This window comes from Kogia breviceps, chromosome 10, assembly GCF_026419965.1.
Source record: "Kogia breviceps isolate mKogBre1 chromosome 10, mKogBre1 haplotype 1, whole genome shotgun sequence".
NCBI lineage: Eukaryota > Metazoa > Chordata > Mammalia > Artiodactyla > Physeteridae > Kogia > Kogia breviceps.
Genome location: NC_081319.1, coordinates 76,576,484 through 76,602,599, shown reverse-complemented (window position 1 = coordinate 76,602,599; position 26,116 = coordinate 76,576,484). Strand labels below are relative to the sequence as shown.

General features: G+C 39.8%; 1 protein-coding gene and 1 non-coding gene across 5 annotated transcripts in view; one reads left to right on the top strand and one right to left on the bottom strand.

The window, feature by feature from the left end:
• The window catches only part of XPO5 (exportin 5), a 49,775-nt gene that overhangs the window by 2,520 nt on the left and 21,139 nt on the right, over positions 1 to 26,116 (top strand). For 3 of the 4 annotated variants that reach the window (XR_010835108.1, XM_067006283.1, XM_059077599.2), the window contains exons 3-20: positions 221 to 293; positions 1,397 to 1,534; positions 1,698 to 1,880; positions 4,791 to 4,817; positions 5,367 to 5,552; positions 6,204 to 6,280; positions 9,476 to 9,575; positions 10,455 to 10,538; positions 11,155 to 11,280; positions 12,404 to 12,494; positions 14,373 to 14,501; positions 16,282 to 16,400; positions 17,484 to 17,639; positions 18,853 to 18,894; positions 19,223 to 19,312; positions 20,294 to 20,493; positions 21,290 to 21,389; positions 22,249 to 22,430. Coding sequence is in view for 3 of the 4 variants with exons in the window: in XM_067006283.1 (XP_066862384.1) it covers positions 221 to 293; positions 1,397 to 1,534; positions 1,698 to 1,880; positions 4,791 to 4,817; positions 5,367 to 5,552; positions 6,204 to 6,280; positions 9,476 to 9,575; positions 10,455 to 10,538; positions 11,155 to 11,280; positions 12,404 to 12,494; positions 14,373 to 14,501; positions 16,282 to 16,400; positions 17,484 to 17,639; positions 18,853 to 18,894; positions 19,223 to 19,312; positions 20,294 to 20,493; positions 21,290 to 21,389; positions 22,249 to 22,430 (2,103 nt within the window). In the remaining variant the exon portion in view is untranslated. The remainder of the gene's footprint in view (positions 1 to 220; positions 294 to 1,396; positions 1,535 to 1,697; positions 1,881 to 4,790; positions 4,818 to 5,366; positions 5,553 to 6,203; positions 6,281 to 9,475; positions 9,576 to 10,454; positions 10,539 to 11,154; positions 11,281 to 12,403; positions 12,495 to 14,372; positions 14,502 to 16,281; positions 16,401 to 17,483; positions 17,640 to 18,852; positions 18,895 to 19,222; positions 19,313 to 20,293; positions 20,494 to 21,289; positions 21,390 to 22,248; positions 22,431 to 26,116) is intronic. The other variant, XM_067006282.1, reaches the window with a different exon arrangement.
• Positions 15,461 to 15,532, bottom strand: TRNAD-GUC (transfer RNA aspartic acid (anticodon GUC)). Its single transcript has one exon. It is a non-coding gene; the product is annotated as a tRNA-Asp (tRNA).

Here is a 26,116-nt window from a genome sequence, read left to right as displayed (position 1 = left end):
TCTAATTAATGGACTACTGCCTATATAAAACTCTTTCTTTCTGTTAGCATTTTGGTTAATGTGGACTGTTTCTGTCCATTCTTTGAAGGATACCAAAATCCAAAGTATAATTTCTTAATAAAATCACCAGCATAATTTTAACACAGGAATCAAAGCTAATCTCTTCTGAAGAGAAGACTTCTAATTTGGTTCTGTTGACTTTATGCACTTTGGTGGCCAGGTTTCGGTGGAACAGCATGTCTCGATTGGAGAAGGTCTATCTGAAGAACAGTGTCATGGAGCTGATTGCAAATGTAAGGAATGGTTGGTTGGAAGACTTGTGTTTCTGAGGTAGTTTAGACAAAGTGACTTTTCCAATGTAGCATTTGTGTAAAAATTCACTGCTTCTACATAGGTCAAACAGCATGCTTTATATAATATTAAATGTTACCTTCAAGATAAAAAGAACCACCATCACTAGAAATCACAGTTCATCACATTTCTCTTACTGGATTTAATTAATCCCTTATGTGTTGACTTCTGTTTTTAAAATTATGAAGACAGGGCAGAGAGATTAAACATTTTCAGCAAATGAGTAAGAGTCTTAGATTAATCAATTCTAAATTAGATTACACTTTGCTATTTGTTTGCTTTTATTCTAAAGTGAATTACTTTATGATATTAGCAATAAAAAATATGCTGAATGAGTTTGTTTCAGGAGTTAGAATGAGTTTGTTTCAGGAGTTCTAACTTTGAACATGCAAACTTTGAACATGTTTAGAATCCATAGCCTTTTATGTTCTGTTTCACAAAGGGGATGAAAAGGGGAATTCACACCCCTTTATGTCCCCAAAGTCTAGTGTCATTAATAGAAAAAAAATTCACTTCAAAATTATTAACTTAGCTAGCTAAGGGTTTGTATTTTATTAATTCTGGGGAAACTTGATAGAAGTCATAATTCATTAGTCTTGATATCAAACTTCAGAAGAGAGTCCCAGTAATGGTCTTTCTGTATCTTCTAATACTAGAACTATTGGTAAAATATTCAGTTGCTCCTTATTGTCCCACTTTATCAGCCTCTCAATGTGTTCCTTATTTCCATACCTTTCCACCCTGACCCTCTTACAAAATGAAAACAATCAATATGAGTGTCTCTTCAGTTTGTAAAGGAGAAGAGCAGTGATGTCTTCCTTGCACCATGAGACAGCCATTTTATTAGCTGATGCAACCCTCTGTTTAGATGGGAAGGATGATTAGTGAGAATTCAGGACAGGTGACTCAGATATGGAGAACAGGTTTGTTTATTCTGTATAGTTTAAAAGTAGGCCTGCTCATGAGTTTCGTACACTTTTACAGCCCAATTTTTTCCCTTGAATTCAGTCTTGCAGACCTCTTAATATCTCTTACTCTTTTTCAGGGAACGCTGAACATTTTGGAAGAGGAGAACCATATTAAAGATGTTCTGTCTCGAATTGTAGTAGAAATGATCAAGCGAGAGTGGCCACAGCACTGGCCTGACATGCTAATAGAACTGGACATTCTTTCCAAACAAGGGGTATGTAGTACAGCTGTATCAATTCAGGTTTTTGTTTTTGTTTGCTCTTCAGGGTTTTTTTGGTTGGTTTGTTTGTCTTGTCAGCAGAAAAGAGCCTTTGGTCATACTTATAATGAAAAACATATTTCAGTTTCATTTAACTACCTTCTCTCTATTGGTATAGGAAACACAGACAGAATTAGTGATGTTCATCCTTTTGCGACTGGCAGAGGACGTAGTGACCTTTCAGACGCTACCCCCTCAAAGACGAAGAGATATCCAGCAAACATTAACCCAGAACATGGAAAGAATCTTCACTTTTCTACTTAACACACTTCAAGAAAATGTAAACAAGTACCAACAAGTGGTAAGGGATAAATACCACCTCCCTGAAGTTCTGTTTTCTAATATGAGTGGGTTTGTTTTTTAAAGTTAATCCTTTAGCAAGAAGCTAGGGTGTTCAGTTTAGTAAACGGAACGACTATTTTATAAGCAAAAAAGAAACAAACATGACAGGAAAAACTGGAATTAATTTTCTAAGAAGCTCAATTCAATGAATTTCCATACCTACCAGAAAAAAATAATTCCTTTAATAGTAAGAAAATTCCTAAGAAAATAATATAAAAATGAAGGTGAATTTCTTTTTTTGTTTGTTTAATTTATTTTAAAAATTTTGGCCATGCCACGCAGCTTGTGGGATCTCAGTTCCCTGACCAAGGATTGAACCCGGGTCATGGCAGTGAAAGCACCGAATCCTAACCACTTGACCACCAAGGAACTCCCTGAAGGTTAATTCTTAATATTTGAAAACCCAGATTCCTGATAGGTCAGGATAGTATCCCTGTTAAATTTCGATGTCCCATTTAGTGTTGGTCCCTTTTGCAGTGGAAACTGTGCCAAGTTTTATTAATCTTGATTACATGATTCCTGGTATTTCTTCCTGATGAGGTTTTTCTTCTTCGGAAAAAGGCAAACCAGATACTGTCTTTCCAATCATTGTCATTTTTAGCAGAGAGCCTTTAGAAGGCCATGTGAAAGTTAATCTAGTACCGTGGTTCTCAAAAGGAGGGGCGATTTTGCCCCCCAGGTTGTCATAACTAGGGGTTGCTGCTGGCCTCTAATGGGTAGAAGCCAGGCATGATGCTAAACATTCTATAATGCCCAGAAACAGTCTTCCAAAATAATTTTCTGACCCAAAATGTCAATAGTATTGAGGTTTCAGAACCCTTATCTAGAATCCTCATACATGCTTATTTCACAAAAAAATCATTAAAATTTGGGTTGCCGCGGGTTTTCTGCCTTTGACATCTTCCTTAAGTCTATTTTCAGGGAAGCACTAGATACTAACACAAATGATGACAAGGTACTATTGGTGTCAGGGTAGGGAGAAACTCACAATGAATATCTAATATATGCTATATACTTTTTCTTGCTTTACATGTTATTTAATCCTCAAAACAACTCTAAGAGTCAGAAAGTATTGTCTTCATATTATGGATGAGGAAACTGAATTTCAGAGAATAATTATTGAAGATCCCCTAATAAATGATTATAGTAGAATTCAAGCCCCATTCTTTTTACCAGAATGGACTCTTTCCCGAAAAATATCTCCCTGAGATTTTACAAAAGAAAATATCAAAGTATTTGCCTTTAAAAACCTATGTGTATTGAGGGTGAAAGAGGTTGGGTTTTGGGGGGTTTATTTATTTATTTATTTTTGGCCTCATTGGGTCTTCATTGCAGTACTGGCTTTCTCTAGTTGCGGTGAGTGGGGGCTACTCTTTGTTGCGGTGCATGGGCTTCTCATTGCGGTGGCTTCTCTTGTTGCAAAGCACGGGCTCTAGGCGTGCGGACCTCAGTAGTTGTGGCTTGCGGGCTCTAGAGCGCAGGCTCAGTAGTTGTGGCACACGGGCTTAGTTGCTCTGCGGCATGTGGGATCTTCCTGGACCAGGGCTTGAACCCGTGTGCCCTGCACTGGCAGGCAGACTCTTAACCACTGTGCCACCAGGGAAGTCCAAAGAGGTATTCTTTTCATTTTCCCCTAGGAGATTTAATCCCTAAGAGATGTGAACAAATTATGAATGCTTCAAAGCCCTAGAAATCTAGCCAACATGCCAGAGCAGGGCCGATTGATGATGGTCTGACACAAGTTAGAAGTACATCCACTGGTGTTTTTCTTTAGCCTTGGTGTCCATTATCTCCATCTGTTAAACCAGGCTACCAGGACCAGAGCGCACCAAGGGACATCTCTTGTACCTGAAACTTCTCAGTTTCCTCATAGTTCCTTCTCTGCTTCTATCCCTTCACCTTCCCACCTAGGGAGTAGGCTGAATGGTAAACAAGGATGGGATGAGTAGGCTTACTCTCCCTGTCCCATCACCTGGCTCCTGTACTGGTGCCAGGGGGCAGGAGGATAGGATCCAAATGGGAATGCAGGATTTGTTGGAGGAGACAGTGAAGGTTGGACTTGGCTGTTGTTGCCTGGATCCCTTTCCTTCTTGGGCAGCATCAGTAGATGCTAGTGAGAGGGTTCTACCCATCTCTGCCCCATTAACACTGCTCTTTGACTACTGATGGTGAGGGCTTAATACTTGTTATTTGTTAGAACAATTACTTTTTGAAAGTTGAGAAAAGGAATTGTAAAACAGATCCTTTATGATGCTAATGGTGGTAAGTTTTCAAGTACTTCAGGAGTTGTTATTCCTGCTTGTAAAATTATGAATTGTATAATTTACTGAACAGACATTATTTTGGTCTATTTAGCATTTAATATTTTTGTGTTTGTGGTTTTCCTACAGTTACGTCCCTACATACACGGTCATAAATTGTACTCATTTTAATTTTGTTTCTTGCTTTTTTCCATTAACATTACATCATTTCAGTATACCTTTGCCAGTTATAATTTGTCTCTATTTTAATAAAGAAAAAAATGCTAATACTTTGATTTAAACTATATTTCTTTCATCACTAGCAGTGTTGAGCCTGCTTCATTGTTCATCTATTAGTTGTATTTCTTTGTAAACTGTGTGCATTGAAACTGTCCTTGTGGATCTTAATGTTCTAGTAAATTTTGTCATATTGCTGAAACTAAAATAACCTGTCCTCCTTTGGGAGAATATCAGTTTTGTGTTCTTAGTAAAGTTGTCTTCTTTTCCAAGATTAAAAGTTGAGTATTTGAAAATCATTGTTCAAGGGCCTAGATTATGGGGGTGGAAAGTTATTACATAGCCTTTTGCTCTTTAAAAACATTTAGATCCTTATACTTCTTTTCTTTCAGAAGACAGATAATTCTCAGGAGTCAAAGGTAAGAGTTCTTGGTGGAGTTGGAAGGAGGCTTCTTTGAGGCTTTCAGGTACAGGGATGCATATACCTAGTGGAGGGTGACCTTGGCCTTGGTTTTTTTTTGTTTTGCTTTTTTTTTTTGGCCATGCCACGTGGCTTGTAGGAGCTTTAGTTCCCCAACCAGGGATAAGACCCATGCTCTCAGCAGTGAAAGCAAGAAGTCCTATCACTGGACCGCCAGGGAATTCCCTCAGCCTTGGTTTATTTGATCACTGAGCTATGGTGGAAGGGAGTTAAAATGATAATATCTGAGATTTCTTGAAGGACATAAAATGGCCACACATGCCAATATGGTCTTACTGATGGGCATCAAGAATGCCATCATTTGATAAGTGATTGTGTATTATCAGAAGAAAACCTTTGAGTTGCCTATCAGTAACAGTTGCATGAGTATATTTTATTGTTTGTTTTTCTTTTTAGAATTAGAAAGTAGAAGGAGCTCGGGGATAATCACAGCTTTCTTGTCTGTTAGTGAGGACTTAATGGCTAAAAGTTACTTCTTTTCATGCAGGCCCAAGCAAACTGTCGAGTAGGAATTGCAGCACTGAATACTCTAGCGGGCTACATTGACTGGGTGTCCATGAGTCACATTACTGCTGAAAACTGTAAACTCCTGGAGATGCTGTGCCTGCTTCTGAACGAACAGGAACTTCAGCTGGGAGCAGCTGAGTGTCTTCTCATTGCAGTCAGCAGGAAAGTAAGTTACCACTTCAAACTGACTGTGACAGTCTCTGAGTGATGCATATGTGTGTTTAATTCCATGTTGTGGTGAAAGACATTTAAAGGTTTGGGTTTTTTTGTTTGTTTTTTTGTTTTATTTGACACCAGCTTAATTACCTGCCTCCAACCTTTTGGACAACAGTTTGCCGATATCCTAGGAATCCATTGTCAGGATATATAGAGATTTGTAGGGCTACTTGGTTCTTGAAAGAGAACCTTGGTACTTCTGAATCTTGGTACTTCATGCTTAAGAAACTATATAAGCGTAATGTTAAAGTTTAAAACTCACATAGTGTTACGTCAGAATTGTAGAAGGTGACTATACTGGCTTTATAGCTGTCTTGGCTAACAAGTGGGATTGTGACTCTTTTCTCCATAAGAATGTTGTTTTCAGATGTAATTTATTTTGCTTTCATATCATCATTATTGCCCAACACATTTTAAAATGTAAGTCTTATCCAGGTTTGGATTTAAAGAGTTGAGTTTTTTTCAGTGTTCAGTTAGCCCCAGGGCTATGTGAGAAATTAGGAAGTCAGTATATTTGATTATATAGGTATAGAAGTTGTTAGTACTTGGAGGTTTTTAATAACAGTTTATATTACCTGTGTTTCCCTAAAATCGGGTCTAGGGCAAGTTGGAAGACAGGAAGCCCTTGATGGTCTTATTTGGAGATGTTGCCATGCATTATATACTCTCCGCTGCGCAGTGAGTATCTTCTTTTGTATGTGTTTTCTAATTTCTTTGTCATTTTTGTATCTCATTTGGATGTATCTGAAGTTCATTAATTTAATTAATACAAATAAGATACAGTTCATTGATTTAATTAATACAAATAAAATAAATTTGTATTTGTATTAAATCAATGAACTGTATCTTATTTGTATTAATATTAATAAATTAATATTTATTTAATTTATTAAATTAATAAATACAAATAAAATAAATATTTAATTAATACAGATAAGATACAACTGTTGGCAGTCGGTTGACTGTTTTTAATAGGAAAATCAGGTACTCTTAAAGGGACTGTTTCACCTTTTTGAAGATCTTATGCTGGAAATAAGTTGTGGCTTTTGACTGAGCATCCACTCACGTTCACAGTTTTCCATATTCTCCCCAGACAGCTCATCTCCTTGGTTCTCTTTGTCTGCTTTTGATGATCCCTAAGCCTCCTAGTAGCCTTGGTGACTAGGCCAGAGAATGCTCTAATCTGACCAGAGTCTGTCCCAGGGCCTTCCTTGATTGCAGAACTCGAGACACTCCTCCCTCTCTCCTTGTCAAAGTAATCAATGCCTGAAGTGCTGAGGCTCTAGGAAACAGCAGGAACAATGTGGTCAGTGTGAAATGTGTGTATAAATCCTGCAAAAACATTCTATGTCCTGAAATAGTGGCTTCTGCTTATTTTCTTCTAATCGTTCTGAAAAATGTTAAAGCGTTTTCTGATATGTTTTTCTTACCAGGGAGTCAGGTAGAACTGTGTATTACAGTAGTTGAAACTGTCACAGCACCCATTTTTCTTCAATACTCTTTCTTCACTTTTGGTGAAGACAAGTGAAAAGATGTGAGACACAGATATATTACTTAAAATTTCTTACTGTCCATTCTAACATAGCTTTTATGATGGCTCTTTCCTATGGATACTACAGGTCTGTTTTTAAGGAGTCCTGTTAATTAAATTAATAACATGTCTTTTGGGTGGCCACTGCAGTTACTGTTTCCAGAGCCCATTTCTTAGTTCCCTAGAGACTGACATTCACACTGAGGTGTCCCATCTCCATTTGTGCTACTGGTACTGGTTAGTAAAGCTGTGATTCAAACTCAGACTTCAGAGCCTGCACGAGAAACCATGATGCCATGCTGTCCTTCAACATCACTAGAGCCTAGGTCTTTCTTACCCTGAGGCCCATGCTTTTTATGTTATACTGTACTGCCTCCAGAACACGCTAATGTGGCTACTGTCCACACCAGTCCTTATTAATTCTTGTTTGTGCGAATCGTCCTACATCATTGTAGGTCAGGTTTTGCCACCAAATAATTTTTTTTTTTAATTTAAAGGGGTATTTGCATTCTAAGATAGCACATAAGTGTAACTTATCTGAACTAAATGACTTGGAGAAATGAGATACCAAGTTATGTTTTTAATACCGTCTTTAAAAAAAGATTTTGTTTTTTTAGAGCAGATTAAGGTTCACAGCAAAATTCAGGGGAAGGTACAGAGATTTCCCATATATTCCCTGCCCCCACACATGCATAGCCTCCCCCATTATAGCCATCCCCTATCAGAGTGGTACATTTGTTAGAGCTGTTGAACTTATATTGACACGTCATAATCATCCAAAGGCCATAGTTTACCTTAGGGTTCACCTTGGTGTTATACATTTTATGGGTACATTCTCTGAGTTTCAACAAACGTGTAATAACGTATTCATCATAATAGTATCTTACAGGTTTTTTTCACTGCCCTAAAAATCCTCTGTGCTCTGCCTGTTTATTCCTCCTCTCCCACCCAAACTCCTGGCAACCACTGATCTTTTTACTTTCTCCATAGTTTTGCCTTTTCCAGAATGTTGTATAGTTGTAGTCATATAGTATGTAACCTTTTTAGATTGTTTCCTTTCGCTTAGTAGCATGCATTTATAGTTCCTATACGTCTTTTCATGCCTTGGTTAGCTCATTCCTTTTTACCACTGAATAATATTCTGTTGTCTGGATGTACCAAAGTTTATTTATCCATTCACTTACTGAAGGACATTTTGGTTGCTTCCAAATTTTTGCATTTATGAATAAAGCTGCTATAAACATCCGTTTGTAGGTTTTTGTATGTTCAGCTCCTTTGGGTAATTACCAAGGAGTGTGATTACTAAATCATATGGTAAGAGTATGTTTAGTTTTGTAAGAAACTGTCAAACTGTCTTCCAAAGGGGCTGTACCATTTTACATTCCCACCAACAATGAATGAGAGTTCCTGTTGCTCCACATCCTCACCAGCATTTGGTGTTGTCAGTGTTCTGGATTTTGGCTATTCTGATAGGTGTATAGTGCTATCTCGTTTTAATTTGCAATTCCCTGATGACATTTGATGTGGAGCTTCTTTTCATATGTTTATTTCCCATCTGTGTATCTTCTTTAGTGAGGTGTCTATTAAGATCTTTGGGGCTTCCCTGGTGGCGCAGTGGTTGAGAGTCCGCCTGCCGATGTGGGGGACATGGGTTCGTGCCCCAGTCTGGGAGGATCCCACATACCACGGAGCGGCTGGGCCTGTGAGCCATGGCCGCTGAGCCTGCGCATCCGGAGCCTGTGCTCCGCAACGGGAGAGGCCCGCAAAAAAAAAAAAAAAAAAAAGATCTTTGGCCCATTTTTTAATCAGATTTTTTTCTTATTGAGTTTTAAGAGTTCTTGTATATTTTGGATAACAGTCTTTTATCAGATGTGTCTTTTTGCAAATATTTTCTCCTAGTCTGTCACTTGTCTTTTCATTCTCTTGATTATAGTCCTTTTGATTTTGTCAGTGGTATAAGGAATTACTGCATGCTCCCCTAGAGATCTCTCAAAGTCCTTCCTCAGTGTCAACCAATGTCTTTTTGTGCATTTAAGTACATGTATTGCTTTGTGGAGTCATGCTCAGAGTTTACAATATTATCCCAAAGTACTCAAGGACCGCATTACCCAAAATTAGAGTGTCTCTTGAAGGATGAGATGGCATTGAACCCTATTCCTCATCGATCTTTCAGTGTTTGGTTGGAGGTTTGGGGGTTGGTTTTGTTTTTTGATTTTTTTTTTTAACTTTAATAATCAACTGAAATTTGAATGTTGGAGCACAGACCACATACAGCTCCATTCCGTGGGACTCTCTTTGGTGCTCTTGATGTGCTGCTAATCACACTGTTTTCTCCTCTTCAGGACTGCTGACGGAGGAGGCTTGGTAGAAAAACACTATGTCTTCCTGAAGAGACTCTGTCAGGTGTTGTGTGCGCTGGGCAATCAGCTGTGTGCATTGCTGGTGAGCACTTTCTGGAGAGTTTCAGGGCCATTTGAGGAGAGGATTTAGAAAGTTATTTTTGTGTAAGGGGTGACACATGCCATTGATTTTAGCCTGAGGGGGCATTTCCCTACAGATTATTTCTTATAATTCTATAGATTAAATTATTTTAATTGAGTTTGAATGATACAGATTTTTTTTAACAAGTCAGTTATTAATGTCAATAGTAAACATTCACATCTGTTTTTCCATAAAGTCAATGTTACTACTCCTGTTCATTTTGGTACTTGTAAAACTTCAGTCTGCCAAGTACATTACCCTTTAAAGTCCTATTAAGTCATGAAACATTATGGATTTGAATAAAGAACCCTTTTCCCAAATCTAAAGGATGTATTATTAGATCATAAAAGAAAACTTTAGTCTGATTGACATGGAATTAACTGTCTTTAGGGAAATATTTAATACTCAGTCTTATGTGTTAAAAGATAGGATCTTGGTACAGACATTTGCGCTTGATGTTATGCCTTTTTGTGGTGGCTTGAATGGCTAGAGAGGATGGAACTTCAGACATAAGATGTGTACCATCAAGTGGTTATTTAATAGGTTAGGTCACAGAGATGTGACTAGACTAGATCTGAAGAAATATGCAGATTTCTGAAATGAATACTCTTGTTTTACTATTTGACCACAGAATAGGTTTTAATGATGATGATTAAGGAGGTAAAGCAGCTTTCCTGTGTTTTAGCCCTTGAAATGATGCCTTCCTTAGGCCACAAGGAAGTATAAAGTGCTTTCAAACCTGAAATTTTTGAGAGTGTAAGTTGTCTGTATTTGTTACTCCACTCTCTACCCTGACCTCCCCATCAACATCATTGATGTAGTGGTCTTTTTGTCCTACAGGGTGTGGATTCTGATGTAGAAACACCAGCAAACTTTGGAAAATACCTGGAATCTTTTCTGGCTTTCACAACTCATCCAAGTCAGGTAAACTTTATGGAGGTGACTTCTCAAAATTTTAGTTAGGTAAATTAAAATCAAGCGCTATGGCCTGAAGTAGTTAGCAGCTGAAGTATAAAATGTGACTCTTAAGATCCTAGGGAATAACTGTATAGCATTTCATTAAGAAAATTGCTGAGTCTTCTTCCTGAGCTAAGCATTGCAGTCTAGGTCAGCAGTTACCCCTCAGGTAGTGTCATTCTGATAAGGCTCATTCAGATATGAGCTATGTCTCAGGTGATTTACCACTAGAGACGTTTTAAATACAAAAGTCTGATTAATTGTGTTATTATAAAATTAATTTTATCCAATCCAAGATTTGCCTTGTAATATCATCGTGAGGTTCCTATATCCTTTCTTGCATAAAACAGAAAGTGGTAGAATTCAGCTCATACTCCGGGAAATGCACCTGACCCAGTCTGTCTTATTAACATGTGGTCCACAGTGAGTAGTCATTACTGCTATACTACAGTATGGGCAGTTTCAAAGTATTACAGATATTTATTTCCATGGAAAAATATAGTGGAGAATTGCTGAGCTAAGTAGTAGTCTTGGTATATAAAACCCAAATACTTAAACTGAGTTTTTTCTTTTTTCCCTTTAGTTTTTGCGCTCTTCAACTCAGATGACTTGGGGAGCCCTCTTCCGGCATGAGATCCTATCCCGTGACCCTTTGCTGTTAGCAATAATACCAAAATATCTTCGTGCTTCTATGACTAACTTGGTCAAGGTATGCAGTGGGAATCTAAAACGTGGAATGTCGATGAATACACATCATAAGACTTAGATGGCATCATTGACAGCCCTGTCTTGGTCACTAAGATCCTTTCCTTGGGCATATTAGTCTTTTATTCCTTAAGTCTTTTATTCCTCTTTCATATTTTGGATCACTTATATGCCAAGTATTGGGCTAAGTGCTAGGAAAAAGAAGTGATAGGACGAGAGCAGTGACCATGACCATTGATTTTCAGAGGTTAAAAATAGAAAGGAGGGTGGAGTCAGGGAGATTCCAAGAGGAAGTAATGTCTGACTTTCTGAAGGCCAAGTGAGGGTCAGGAAGGTGAATGAGAAGGGGAGAACGGAAGCAGATCGCTCATTACCTCAATAGAGAGTTGCTTATGAACACTCTGAGATCTGTTCAAGGCTCTTGCAACTGACAGATGCTTCATCTTGATTTGTAACGTCAGAGAATAGGACCCATTCAAGGGTCCCCTTATTTCCTCAAGGAATTCACCTAGCACGTTGCACACCATCTTGTAGTTCTCTGCCGTCATGGTCTTCAGTACTTTTTGAACGAAACATAAAAAGTTACATGCTTATTTCCAGGGTTCAGCATTTAAGAAGACAAATTGTTTCAATTGTTTTACTTATTGCAAGCTGTATCAGCACTTTGTTTTGGGACATCTTTATACTCAAAGACCTTAAACTAATTCCAGAATTTAATTTTCCCTGAGGAACCTGGAAGAGAGTATCAAATAAAAAACGTTCTCGGGCTTCCCTGGTGGCGCAGTGGTTGAGAATCCGCCTGCCGATGCAGGAGACACGGGTTCGTGCCCTGGTCCGGGAAGATCCCACATGCCGCGGAGCAACTAAGCCCGTGAGCCATGGCCGCTGAGCCTGTGCGTCCGGAGCCTGTGCTCCGCAACGGGAGAGGCCACAACAGTGAGAGGCCCGCATACCGCAAAAAAAAAAAAAAAAAAAAAAAAAAATAAAACGTTCTCTTTCTACCACTCCCAGGATTATTCCTGCTGGAAGCAAATTGTAGACTTAGGGGTAGACCAGAAGCAGTTATTTATCATCATATATCTCATGAAAACCCTCACCCCCTACCCCAATTATGTTTCTCTTTCCAGATGGGCTTTCCTTCTAAAACAGACAGCCCTAGCTGTGAATACTCTCGATTTGATTTTGATAGCGACGAGGACTTCAATGCTTTCTTCAACTGTGAGTGAATTGGCCTGTAATTTCTTCCAGTCTCAGAATGGCATCTAGTGTTAAGGAGTCATGGTGCATGACCCTTGAGGTTCTGTATTAAAGAGCCCCAAGTCTGGACAGCAGCCTGTTTAATCTCCATTTGCACATTGCAGAGAGTACTGGGCTTGTACTTATTCCATGCATTGTTTTATCTCTTACACACACACACCCACAAACATACACACACACACACTGCCTTTGGACATTGATGTTTAGAGATAGTAATTTTAGATAAGGCACTCTCATTTATTTTAATATTTATATATTAGAATTAAATACCATCTTACATTGTGGGTCTTTCTTCTTAAAAAGAGAGGAAAAACCCACAATTCCTAATTCTGTTCTGGGTTTTCTATAACTTTCCCCCCCACCCTTTTTTAATAACAACTTTATTGATGTAATTTATTTGTCATACAGTTCATCCATTTATAGTATATAATACAGTGGGGTCTTTTTCTATTTTCAGAGTCGTACAACCACAACCACAGTCAATGTTAGGACATTTTCATGACCCCAAGAGACCCTGTAACCATTAAGAGTCATCTCCCAATCCCCTCATCCCTCTCAGCCCTGGAAAAGCACTAATCTACTTTCTATTTCTATCTTTCACCTATTCCGAACATTTCCTATAAATGGAATCATACAGTGTGTTGTTTTTGGTAACTGCATTCTTTTTCTTAGTGTAGCATTTTAAAAATTCATCTATGTTGTAGTATGTATCAGTACTTCATTTCTTTTTATTGCCAGTAATACTTCATTGTATGGATATACCACATTTTATTCATCCATTGATAAGTTGATAAATACTTGAGTTGTTTCCACATCTTGACTGTTAAGAATAATGCTATTATAACATTTGGGTACAAGTTTTTTTTGTTATTTTTTAAAAATAAATTTATTTATTTACTTGTTATTTATTTGGGCTGTATTGGGTCTTTGTTGCTGTGCACGGGCTTTCTCTCGTTGCGGCGAGGGGGGGCTACTCTTCATTGTGGTGTGCGGGCTTCTCATTGTGGTGGCTTCTTTCGTTGTGGAGAGCAGGCTTCAGTAGTTGTGGCTCGCGGGCTGTAGAGCGCAGGCTCAGTAGTTGTGGTGCATGGGCTTAGCTGCTCCGCAGCATGTGGAATCTTCCCGGACCAGGGCTCGAACCCATGTCCCCTGCATCGGCAGGTGGATTCTTAACCACTGCGCCACCAGCAAAATCCCCCTGGGTACAAGTTTTTGAGTGGACATATGTTTTTATTTTTCTTGGGCATATGCCTAGGAAGAGAATTACTAGATCATATGGTAATTCCATGTTTAATGTTTTGAGGAACTGCCAGACCATTTTCTTCAGCAGCTATACCATTTTACATCTGTACCAACCTGATCTTTTAATTCCAACAGAAAGGGGAGACCACTTTTGGTTTGCCGCTTATAGCATCTAGCTGGTATGGTGGCTTCTTAGAATTTAGTTTTGGGGCTTCCCTGGTGGCGCAGTGGTTAAGAGTCCACCTGCTGCTGCAGGGGATGCAGGTTCGTGCCCCGGTCCAGGAAGATCCCACATGCCACAGAGCGGCTAGGCCCAAGAGCCATGGCCGCTGAGCCTGCGTGTCTGGAGCCTGTGCTCCGCAATGGGGGAGGCCACAACAGTGAGAGGCCCGCGTATCGCAAAAAAAAAAAAAAAGAATTTAGTTTTGAAAATTTCTAGATTTGTTAACAAAGCTTTACTGAACATTTGTTAGATTCAGAGCATCAGTCTACAAAACAGAATCTCTTGAATGTTTTCCTCCTGGGATGGATAAATGAATAAACATTAACTAAGTATCTGTTATATGCGGTTATTGATTCATGTCTTTCTCTTGGCAGCCTCTCGGGCCCAACAAGGAGAAGTAATGAGGTTAGCATGTCGCTTGGATCCCAAGACTAGCTTCCAGATGGCTGGGGAGTGGCTAAAGTATCAGCTCTCAACTTCTGTTGATACTGGATCCATGAACTGTAAGACTTTTTTTGTTTTTTTCCAACTGAACATTAGTGAAGTATTTCTATGTATCAAAACTGTACATAGAAATAAACCTCTGAGCCACATTTTAAAACAGTATGCTAATAGTGTTCAAAAACAGCTTTGCTCACTGCCCAGTTCCATCCTAGAAAGTGAGCCTTTTCATTTGCACATATAGGCAGAGAAAGCAGATATAATACCAGATTTTAACTCTGTTTAAATTAGGGTAAAACCATGACCCTATCAATTTTGCCTTCATTTTTCTTTTCTAACAGAGTCAACAATTGTTTATTGTTGATTTTATTACTTCACCTCAGGCAGCATCTAACAAATTACATGTCTAGACCTAACTTTTTAAAGCTTTTCAACCAAGTTCTTGCATAGCATTTCTCTTAAACCTGGAAAAAATGACTTGTTAGTCAGGCACAACAAGCAGTGCAGAGGTTTCCTGTATCGCTCAGCCCCCTCAAAGCCTTTGGGAAATGCTACTTTATGTAAAATCAAAATAACCCCCCTCTACCCAAAAGCATAAGCTAGATAACTTCTCTGTGCTCTGTATCTTCTGTCTGTCATCTTATTAGTGCAGGCAGTGGGTGAGAGGATTGTAAGGAAAGGGTGTAAGTCACTGCTTTGGAAAAACTCCACACTGTGGTCAGTTACCAAGTACACTAGTCACTTGACATTCATGGGATTTAACATTCAGTTTTATGTATTCACAGTTGACTCTAAAGGTCTCTGGTATCTAGTAACTTGAATGTTTGCAGAGGCCCAAATATGTTGTACCAAGATGAAGCTAGTAAATGTGAGCACTGTATGGAAGCAAGAAAAGTAATTTGTAATTCGTTTTGTGGGGGCCTTGCTGTTTAAGTGACATGCTTTGATGATACTTGTGGGGTTTTTTCTTTTTTTTTTTTTTTCATATTTTGGTCGCGCCATGTGGCTTGCAGGATCTCAGTTCCCTGACCAGGGATCGAACCTGGGTCATGGCAGTGACGGCACCAAATCCTAACCACTAGGCCACCAGGGAACTTGATGATAACTTGTGAACTTGGAGGGTGGCACAGTTCTCTGCACAGGACCCTTGCAGTTGTCATGAGGCTACTGGATATGAAGCAACATTTTGTATCTTACAGCAGTTCCTTGTTAGAAAGATTTTTTTTTTTTTTTTTTTTTTTTTTTTTTTTTTTTTTTTTTTTTTGCGGTAAGCGGGCCTCTCACTGTTGTGGCCTCTCCCGTTGTGGAGCACAGGCTCAGCGGCCATGACTCACGGGCCCAGCCTCTCTGCGGCATGTGGGATCTTCCCGGACCGGGACACGAACCCGTGTCCCCCACATTGGCAGGCGGACTCTCAACCACTGCGCCACCAGGGAAGCCCTAGAAAGATTCTTTATGGTCTTAGATATCATAATTATTTAGATTCCCATGGACAGATTATGAAAGGGGAGGGAGGGGGAAATTAATTAATATTTCTCAATTGGCCAGGCACTGGTTTTGATGCTTACGTGTATATTCTCATTCAGTACTCAAACTGGCTTTGCAGACAAGGCTCACAAAGGTGAATTCAGACAGTTTGTTTTTAGAGGTAGAGGCAGGATAGGGATCCCTTTCTGCTTCCTTTTCTTTTCCCAGGCTGAGAAGGGTTAGATTACCTTTTTCCTTCAACTGTGAAATTACCTAGTGGTTTTTACAGCCCCGTGGTCTCTGTGTCTTCTGTGATCCTACAGTGTTTATAAGTGTGTGTGTGTGTGTGTGTTCTAAAACCCTGTTCCCCTGCAGCTGGAACTGGAGAAGGCAGCCTCTGCTCCATCTTCTCACCTTCATTTGTGCAGTGGGAAGCCATGACCTTTTTTTTGGAAAGTGTGATCAACCAGATGTTTCGAACATTAGATAAAGAAGTAAGTAATTGTTTCTTGTGCTGATTGCATGATAATTTTGATCTTTTTAAAATTATTATTTATTTATTTATTTGGTTGCACCAGGTCTTAGTTGCAGCAGGTGGGCTCCTTAGTTGCAGCTCGCCGGTTTCTTAGTTGTGGCATGCGAACTCTTGGTTGCAGCATGCATCTGGGATCTAGTTCTCTGAACAGGGATTGAACCCGGGGCCCCTGCATTGGGAGCGCAGAGTCTTAACCACTGCGCCACCAGGGAAGTCCCCAATTCTGATCTTCTTAAAACTGGCAGTGGGATAGGAAAATATGTGAGTGTGCATCTTACAGAAGAGGAAACTGAGATTCAGAGAGGGTAAATAACATGCTCAAGGTAAAATAGCTAATAAATAGAGCTGGGACCCAAATTAGGTCTTTCTGACTTTAAGCCCCGCGGTGTTTAGTATTCGTTTTAGGGGATAATAACATTAGCCTGATAGTACAGTGAACCACAGGTAGGGTAACTGTTACAGGGAGGACAGTGATGGAAGCCTTGAATTGGAAAATCTAAGAGATATCTGCCAATTTATGACAAATTGACCAGACTATTCATGATGGCTGATCTGTGTCCCTCTTTCCCGAATAGTCTGATTAAACCGGATAACAGCATAAACTATATTAACTATGTTAATTAGATTAAAAATAATTGGATCACTTATTTTGTGGTAATTCGTCTTAACTCATTCTAGGTTAGTTGTAGAAAGAATCTAAGTCCCTTGAAGATAAGTGAAATACAGTGCTTTTTCTCACAAATGGCATATTAACAAATTAGATCTTAGGATCATTAACTTCATCTGTTTTTATATTCACTTCAGTTTGAAATGATGGCATTCTGAGTTTGTTCAATTTCAAGTAGTAGGTAATGCTACATCCCTAATAATGACGGCATCATTTGTGAAAAATTTTAATAACATGGGGTAATGCTTAGAATTTTAAGGGTTAAGAGGCAGTGTATAAAACCATATATGACAACCATATTTATATAGAGTGTGAAGGAAATTTAGCAAAAGTGGTTTTCAGTTATGTCAACCTCCTTTCCTATCTGTATCACAGGAAATTCCTATTAATGATGGAGTAGAGCTATTGCAGATGGTCCTGAACTTTGACACCAAGGATCCCCTCATCCTGTCCTGTGTCCTCACTAATGTCTCAGCACTCTTTCCATTTGTCACCTACAGACCAGAGTTCCTGCCCCAGGTCTTCTCTAAGGTAAACTCCCTCTCCTTTGTAAACTTTATTTTGGCATTTCTGAGCTAATTATTTTTTGTAACTGTTTTTGTAAGTATATGAGACAAGCTAATAAATAGTTGTTTATTCATTTATCAAATATTTACTCAGTACTTAATGTGGAGCAGGCACCATGCTAGTAGGAAAGCCTTGTTCTTTACCACCTCTCTGTTTGGGGAGAAAGGCACATAGACAGATGTGGTACCTACGTGGCATTGCAGTTATTAGACATGTACACTGAGATGGAAAAGAGTACCTGAAGGAGGAGGTATCAATGTGTGCTGTCAGGTTGGGAGGTGATTTGTAAGAGGAAAGATTTTGGGGTCCAGCTGAGGTGACTAATGAGAGGTGAAGCACCACCTGAGTGAGAATATTGGACCAGGCGGAGGGAAGGAGTAAGGCGGAGAAGGGGTGAGTTCTGTTTGCTGGACTAGGTTTAAAGTATACATATAATATCTCAGTGGAGACATCTCATGCTAAACTGGCTATTTGAGGTTAAAGGTCTAGATTCAGAAAATTATGAGAGAAAATTAAGGCATTGTCATCATAGAAATGCCAATAGTAGAGGTGAAGCCCTAGCAAAAACGTTTTATGTAGAGTTGGACATGTAGCTCAAGCAGAGAACCCTGACAGTCACCATCATTGAGGGAGAAACCCTCAAGAACAAAAAAAGGGATGGCCAGAGAGATGGAGAAAATGTTGTGTTACAAAGTCCAGGAGAACTTAAAAAATGTGGACTCATTTGTTGCCACAGAAATTCTTTAAGAATTGGAGAGTGTCCATTGGGTTCCTCTAGACCTTTGTTAGCATGTTATTCCATCATTGTGGCTAGGGCAGCAGTCACATTGCATTGGGTTAAGGAGTAACTGGGAAGTTATGAATTGGAATCAGGGAGAGTAGACCACTCAACTTTTAACAAAGAGTGGAGAGATGTGACCATGGCTGAGTTCTTGGGTGATAGCCTGGATTGTTCTGGGATTCTGTGGCCTTTATCTTTGTAAAGTGTTTGCTGGTAAAATTGTGAATCTCAAGCCTCTTGCAGAGTTATCTGAGAAAATGAACATCTGAAACTTTGTAATGCCAGTTGAAAACCCTTTTGTTACCATATTGTTTGCACTTTGGGGATTTTGTTAGAAACTTTGTAAAATACTTGATGCATTTGGTACTGATGAGTGACCTTTTTTCTTCCCCTTAGCTATTTTCATCTGTCACTTTTGAAACTGTTGAGGAAAGTAAGGTAAGATCATTAATTCAGCCTACCAATTCTAACTTCTTAAGAGCAAAAATGTGAATACCCAACACTTAGTGTAGATTTTTCTAATAAGCAAAAGGGGTTAATAAAGAAAGGAGATAGATAGTCATATGATGGGGTGTTTTGCACTAGAGATACTCTAGGACAAACAGTCAACATGTGGATTCCTGGTAACTATAAATGTCACTTGATTATACTCCCATAGCTGTGAAAATTGTGAATTTACCTCTGAAGGAGATATTTACATGATTCTCTGCAGCATCTGTTAATTATATTAAAAGTAGCTTTAAGTTTATTAGATATCTCTTCCCAGGCTCCCAGGACCCGGGCGGTGAGGAATGTGAGGAGACATGCTTGTTCCTCCATCATCAAGATGTGTCGTGACTACCCCCAGCTCGTGCTGGTAAGCCCTGGACTCTGTTCAAGTAGCCACTGAGACATGCTGAGTTTGGGTACATTTCTCTATAAATCGACCCCTAATTATACCTCATATAGGGTTGGTCTTCCCCAACTCCAGAGTTACTCAGTGAAGTTTAGAAATGCAAATATATTGCCTCAGAATGAATTGTTCTCTTCCACATGGATGACTAAGTTTTCCCTGTCAGTGTACACCTCTTTACCATACTATGTGTGATGTTCTTAACCACCACTGTCAAGTGATGTGCCTAGTCTTGAGAGAAGCCAGGTGCAAACCCCAACCTTTTTTGGAGGGTTTCTGTAAGAAGTTTAGCACTACTCCAGATAACAAATTAACCAAAAATTTCTTCTCTGAATACACAGCAGTTATTTGTGTGTCTGTCTGTCTCTCTCCCCCCTCCCTCCTTTTCTCTCTCTCTCTATAAAATATATATATGTATATAAAACAAACTGATCTTTGTCCATGAAGGTACTGTAAAAGTTGATACAGAAATAAAATACAGATGGTTTTCACAGTTGTAGAGTCGGAAAGTGCAGTTACCCAAATACTCAAACCTAAATTGCCTTGCCTGTTCAGCCAAAAGAAGAGTTATAATTAAATTATCAAGTGGGGGCTTCCCTGGTGGCGCAGTGGTTGGGAGTCCGCCTGCCGATGCGGGGGACGCGGGTTCATGCCCCGGTCCGGGAGGATCCCACGTGCCGCGGAGCGGCTGGGCCCGTGAGCCGTGGCCGCTGAGCCTGAGCGTCCGGAGCCTGTGCTCCGCAACGGGAGAGGCCACAGCAGTGAGAGGCCCGCGTACCGCAAAAAAAAAAAAGAAAAAAAAAAAAAAATTATCAAGTGACAGTCTTATTGGCCTGACTGTCCTGGAAGTGTCTTCATCCTCTTTTTTACCTTTCTTGAGTGACCCACCACTTCTTGAAACTCAGACCTTCACCACCTCTGGGTTTTTTTCTTTGTGAAATGCAGCCCAATTTTGACATGCTGTATAACCATGTGAAGCAGCTCCTCTCCAATGAGCTGCTCCTGACACAGATGGAGAAGTGTGCCCTCATGGAAGCCCTGGTTCTCATTAGCAACCAGTTCAAGAACTACGAGCGTCAGAAGGTGTTTCTAGAGGAGCTAATGGCACCCGTGGCCAGCATCTGGCTTTCTGAAGACATGCACAGGTAGGGGAGATCCTTTGCCCTTGACCTTGACTGCACTTGAGTACCCATTCTGGGGTCGGGGTGTAAGGATATCGAGATGTAGTGGCACTATCAGTGATAGCTGAAGCCTCTAAAACAGGGGTCCCCAACCCCCGGGCCACAGACTGGTACTGGTCCGCTGCCTGTTAGGAACTGGGCTGCACAGCAGGAGGTGAGCGGCGGAGGAGAGCTTCATCACCACTCCCCATCGCTCGCATTACCGCCTGAACCATCCCCCATACACCCCCGACCCCGGGTCTGTGGAAGAATTGTCTTCCACGAAACCAGTCCCTGTGGTGCCAAAGAGGTTGGCACCGCTGCTCTAAAAGCAGTCTTGCAAGTGAAATGCCAAAAACATCACCTTGCTCCGCAGAGGCGTAGGAACAGAGACGAAAATGACTAAGGTGAATAGTGTGGGTCGGGAGGCCACAGAGTGAGGTCTGCTGTGGTGTCTAGTTGCAGCTTCAGCACATATAAAGAAGTGAGAACAGCCAGTAGGGCCAAACAAAGTAGGAGCTGCACAAACACCCCTCTGTGCCCACATAGCCTTCTCAAGCTTGTACCCTTTTTGATTCTTAAAAGTGTCACTAATAACATTTAGAAGTGGGAAGAGAAGTTAATAAATCTTCATATGACAGCTGACAATTTGATTAGATTCCTCTCACTGTAATAACTACTCTTTGGGGGTCACATAATCACAGCTTATTAGCTCTTGAGGAAGAAACTATCCTTGCTTAAAAATCATGCTGTAACTTGTCTTTCCCCCACCAACCTTTAGAGTGCTGTCAGATGTTGATGCTTTTATTGCGTATGTGGGTGCAGATCGGACAAGCTGTGACCCGGGCCTGGAGGATCCCTGTGGCTTAAACCGTGCACGAGTGAGTAAGCCTCTCCTGGGATAGGGAAGGTGCGTAGGCCACAGGTAGGAGTAGGGTGTTGTCATTTGTCCAGGTTCTTGTAGACTTATGTTTTTTTGTATATGAGCAAGAAATCTGGGAATCTCCACTTCTGTTAGTGTCTCCTTTCTTTTCTTCTTTAGTCTTAAATTCTTGAGTTAGTTCTCACAGCAGAGCAGGTGGTCTTTTCTGTGAAGTCATTATTTTGGCTTTAAGGATCTGTAAATAGCTTGGAGGACTGAAGGTGTAATGAGGAAGTAGGTCAGAACTTGGTCAGCAGGGTGGGTTCTCCCTGCCTTTGCTCTCTGGCAAGTAAAGTCCTAAATGGTGGCCTAACGTGCAAACCTGAGATTTTCCAGTTCTTTGCTTTTCAAATAAGCATTGTTCCTGGCTCCATTACGGCAAAAGTCTTATTAATTAACCTGGCAAGTAGTCAATTGGTAGAAGGTACTATGAGTGAGGATTAGGGCAAAATCTATGAAGGCCTAAACTGGAGGATGCAAGGCCAACTCAAAAACAAGATGAAATGTTGGCAGGGTAAATACTGTTTTGAAGTATGTCCAAGCCACCTTCTAATTGGGGTGCTGTAAGCCTCTAGAAGGATATCCTCATGAAAGGGAAGCTTTTAGAGCCTACCACTGGTCCTGAAGATGGCATTGAAAGGGCCCTTTTGGACTTGACCTTAAAGGAAGGGACGGGGATGGGGGCGGGGCGGGGGGGGCGTCTTTTCCTTTTGTCCGGCTTCTATGTCACCTTTGCCATAATCTTGCAAATATCTAATAGCACTTTTGTCTTTTCTTCCCCTTTTATGTTTACCTTTCATTTTTATGTTTTTCTGTAGATGAGCTTTTGTGTGTATAGCATTCTGGGTGTTGTGAAACGAACTTGCTGGCCCACTGACCTAGAAGAGGCCAAAGCTGGGGGATTTGTGGTGGGTTATACACCCCCTGGAAATCCAATCTTCCGTAACCCCTGCACAGAACAGATTCTGAAACTTCTTGATAATTTGCTTGCCCTTATAAGGTGAGTCAGAATAATGGTTTTTCTCTGTTGTATTTAAAACTTTTTGCCTTAAAAATCTCAAAAGCTTAATTTGTTTATACTTCTTCAGATCATATGGTGATAAATAAGAGATAGGTCTTGTTTCATTCTAGAGGGACTCTCCTTTTTAAAAGTAACATTGACTCACTTTTTTTGTAGTTGTTGTTATAATTTTATTTTATTTATTTTTGGCAGCATTGGGTCTTCGTTGCTGTGCGTGGGCTTTCTCTAGTTGTGGCAAGCGGGGGCTACTCTTCGTTGCGGTGCACGGGCTTCTCATTGCGGTGGCTTCTTGTTGTAGAGCATGGGCTCTAGGTGCACGGGCTTCAGTAGTTGTGGCTGTTAGGCTCTAAAGCACAGGCTCAATAGTTGTGGCACACCGGCTTAGTTGCTCCACGGTATGTGGGATATTCCCGGACCAGGGCTCGAACCCGAGCCAATGTCCCCTGCATTGGCAGGCAGATTCTTAACCACTGTTAAGCCACCAGGGAAGCCCCGGCTCTCACTTTTATAAGTCTTACATTCCAAGTGAACACGTGGGGGCTAATCTCAAAATGGCTTTTCTCATTTTGAGCCTCCTCTGTGTTCTTTTACTTCTTTATACTTCATTTCTACTTTTTACTTTAAGTTTCATTTGGTCTAAAGTTTTGCCACTAAAGGAATTGTCATTGGGAGCAGGGCAGTTGCTTTCTGTAGTGGTGCTTCTCTGGGTCAAGTATTCAAACGAGCTAATCTGAATTTATCAGTAGTGACTGTGTTCTCAGATGGACCAAACATCCAGTGGCTGAACATGCCAAAGGAAGGCATGATACATGCTCCACAGCAGAGTCCTAGGTTTTTACTTCTCAAAGCTAAGTCCTCAGACCAGCAGCATCAGCAGTCACCTGAGAGCTTGTTTAAAATGCAGTATTAGGGCTTCACCCCAGACATACTAAATCAGAATCTGCATTTTAACGAGATCCCCAGGTTGTTTGTGTGCACATTAAAGGTTCAGAACCACTGTTATAAATCACATGAGCTAATATAATCAAGCGGAAGTAGGCCAAGTCTAGGCTTGTTGGTTACTCAATATATGTTTGATGATTCAGGGATAGATGCTGTCTACAGTGAAAGAGAGCCTTTGGAGGGAATCAGTTTTTACTGGCCAAAGCAAAATTTGATTGCTTTTTTACATCTCCTAGTGTTTCTGAGTTCAGGTTAGAGCTCTGTTCCACTGTTTTTTGGCCTCTTACCCAGGGTGTTAGAGCAGAGTCTCAACTGAGTAAACCAAATTTACTCAACATGAGTAAACCAAATTACTCATGTCTCAGGGATAGTCTGCTGATTGCAGACACCCTAGACCATATGCTTAAGAATCCAAGGTTTTAAGTTAATGTTGACCAAATTGGAGGGCTGGAGTGTCTGAACAAGTTGTCATTGTGGATGTGTCTATGGAAATAGACAATACTTTGCTCTGATTTCAAAAGGAGGAAAAAGATTTCAAAAAGAAGTATGGGTTACATGTTCAGAAGGTAGTAAAATATTTAGTCAAGGAATAGTTTGTCTCCATATTGATGTTTTTAAGACCAAAGGGATCTTCTGTAGTTTAGAGAAATGTGAAAGTGATGAAGTCAGATAGCAATAGACTCATTGACTTTTTAAGCCTGTGGCCAGAGTCCCTGTGGTGGGAACCTAGACCTGGAAACAAGGTTCATCCCTGGTTAGGGGAGGAGACAAGAGATTGTCATCTTGATATTTTTCTAAGAGTACAACACTTTTGGAAAATCCCAAAGTAAATCAAAAGGTATTTTGAAAAATGTTGACTGTAGTTATGGAGTAGTTAGATTCCCTGAGTAGTGTGCAGCTGGAGCTGTTAGAGTTTTGTCTTGTTTTCGTAGTAAGTTTTAACTTGAAGTATAATGTTAAGGGTACAAATATACATAAGAAAAGGACACAAATTGTGAATGCAGGTAGATGAATTTTGACAAAGTGGACACCTCCATGTAATCAGCATCCAGATGAAGAAACAACCTTACCCAGCACCTCTTTTCAGTCCTACATGCCCCTCAAGGGTAACCACTATTCTAACTTTTAACATTTTGCCTGGTTTTTTGAGCTTTAATAAATGGAGTCAGAAGCATGTACTCTTTTATGCCTTGGCTTCTCTTGTGTAATATGTTTGTGAGCTCATCCGTGTTATTGCATGTAGTTGTGGCTTGTTCATTCTCATTGGTGGGATGGTATTCCATTGTGTGAATATGCTGTAATTCATTTATCCATTTAGTGTTGATGGACTTCTGGTAGTTTCCAGCATTTTTTTTTTATCACTACGAGTGCTGCTGTTAATATTCTTATAAATGTCTTTTGGTGTATACATAATTTCTGTTGGGTAGGAGCAGAATCCTACATGTAGGAGTAGAATTCCTGTTTATAAGGTATCATATTTTCAGTTTTCATAGATAGAATCAAATAGTTTTCTAAAGTGGTGTACTAGTTTACATTCCTACCAGTTTGTGTATTAACTCCTTGTTATAAAACTCCTGTTTTAACACTCCTTGTCAAACAAATAGTCTGATAATCAAAGGTGTTAGAGCTGCACTGTCTAGTATGGTAACCACTAGCCACATGTGGCTGGCTACTGAGCACTTGAAATATGGCTAGTCTGAATTGAGATAAACTGTAGGTGTAAAACACACACTATATTTTGAAAACTTAGTACAAAAAAATGTAAAAATATTTCATTAATTTTTATATTGCTAACATATTGAAATGATTTTTTGATGTGTTGGGTTAAATAAAAATATAATTAATTTAACCTGTTTCTTTTCACTTTTTAAGTTTGGCTGGTTAGAAAATTTTAAATGGCTTATGTGGCTTACTTTTTATTTCTATTGCACGGTGTGTTCTTAGTGGGTTGGGTGGAAGATAGATGTGGGGAATAGAATTCTCTGGTTCTCAGAAGGTTCATTATCATTCATTATCTGTTTAGAATAACAGCTTTTCTGTTAAATTAAAGTTTGTTACATTGTTTCCAGATATCTTCTATATGTTTTATTGAAATCTTTGTATGTGGGAAGTCTTGTTTAGCATAGCGATTATACTTTTTTTTTGGTTTGATATATGTATATATTGTGAAAGGATTACCACAGTAGGTTTAGTTAACACCCATCAGCTCACATAGTTACACATTTTTTTTTCTTGTGATGAGAACTTTTAAGATCTCTCTTAGCAACTTTCAAATACACAATATAGTATTAACTATAGTCAGTGTGCTGTATATATTACATCTCCAGAACTTACTTACCTTTTTAACTCAAGTCTGAACCTTGACCACCTTCGCCCATTTCCCCCACCCCCATCTCCCTCCTTGGGCATCCATCAAACTGTTCTGTTTCTGTGAGTTTGGTTTTTTTGATTCAGCATACAAGTAAGATCATACTGTATTTGTCTTTCAGTGTCTGATGTGTTTCACTTAGCATAATGCCCTCAAGGTCCATCACGTTGTCACAAATAGCAAGATTTTCTCCTCTATTATGGCTGAATAATATATACCTGCGTGTATGGCAATTACACTTAGTTGGTGATACTAAGAATATTTCAGATAGCTACAGACTGTGCAGACTTAAAACTTTTATTACTTGATTGTCTTTTTCTTTGCCAAGCAATAACTAGTTCCTCTTAATGTGGAA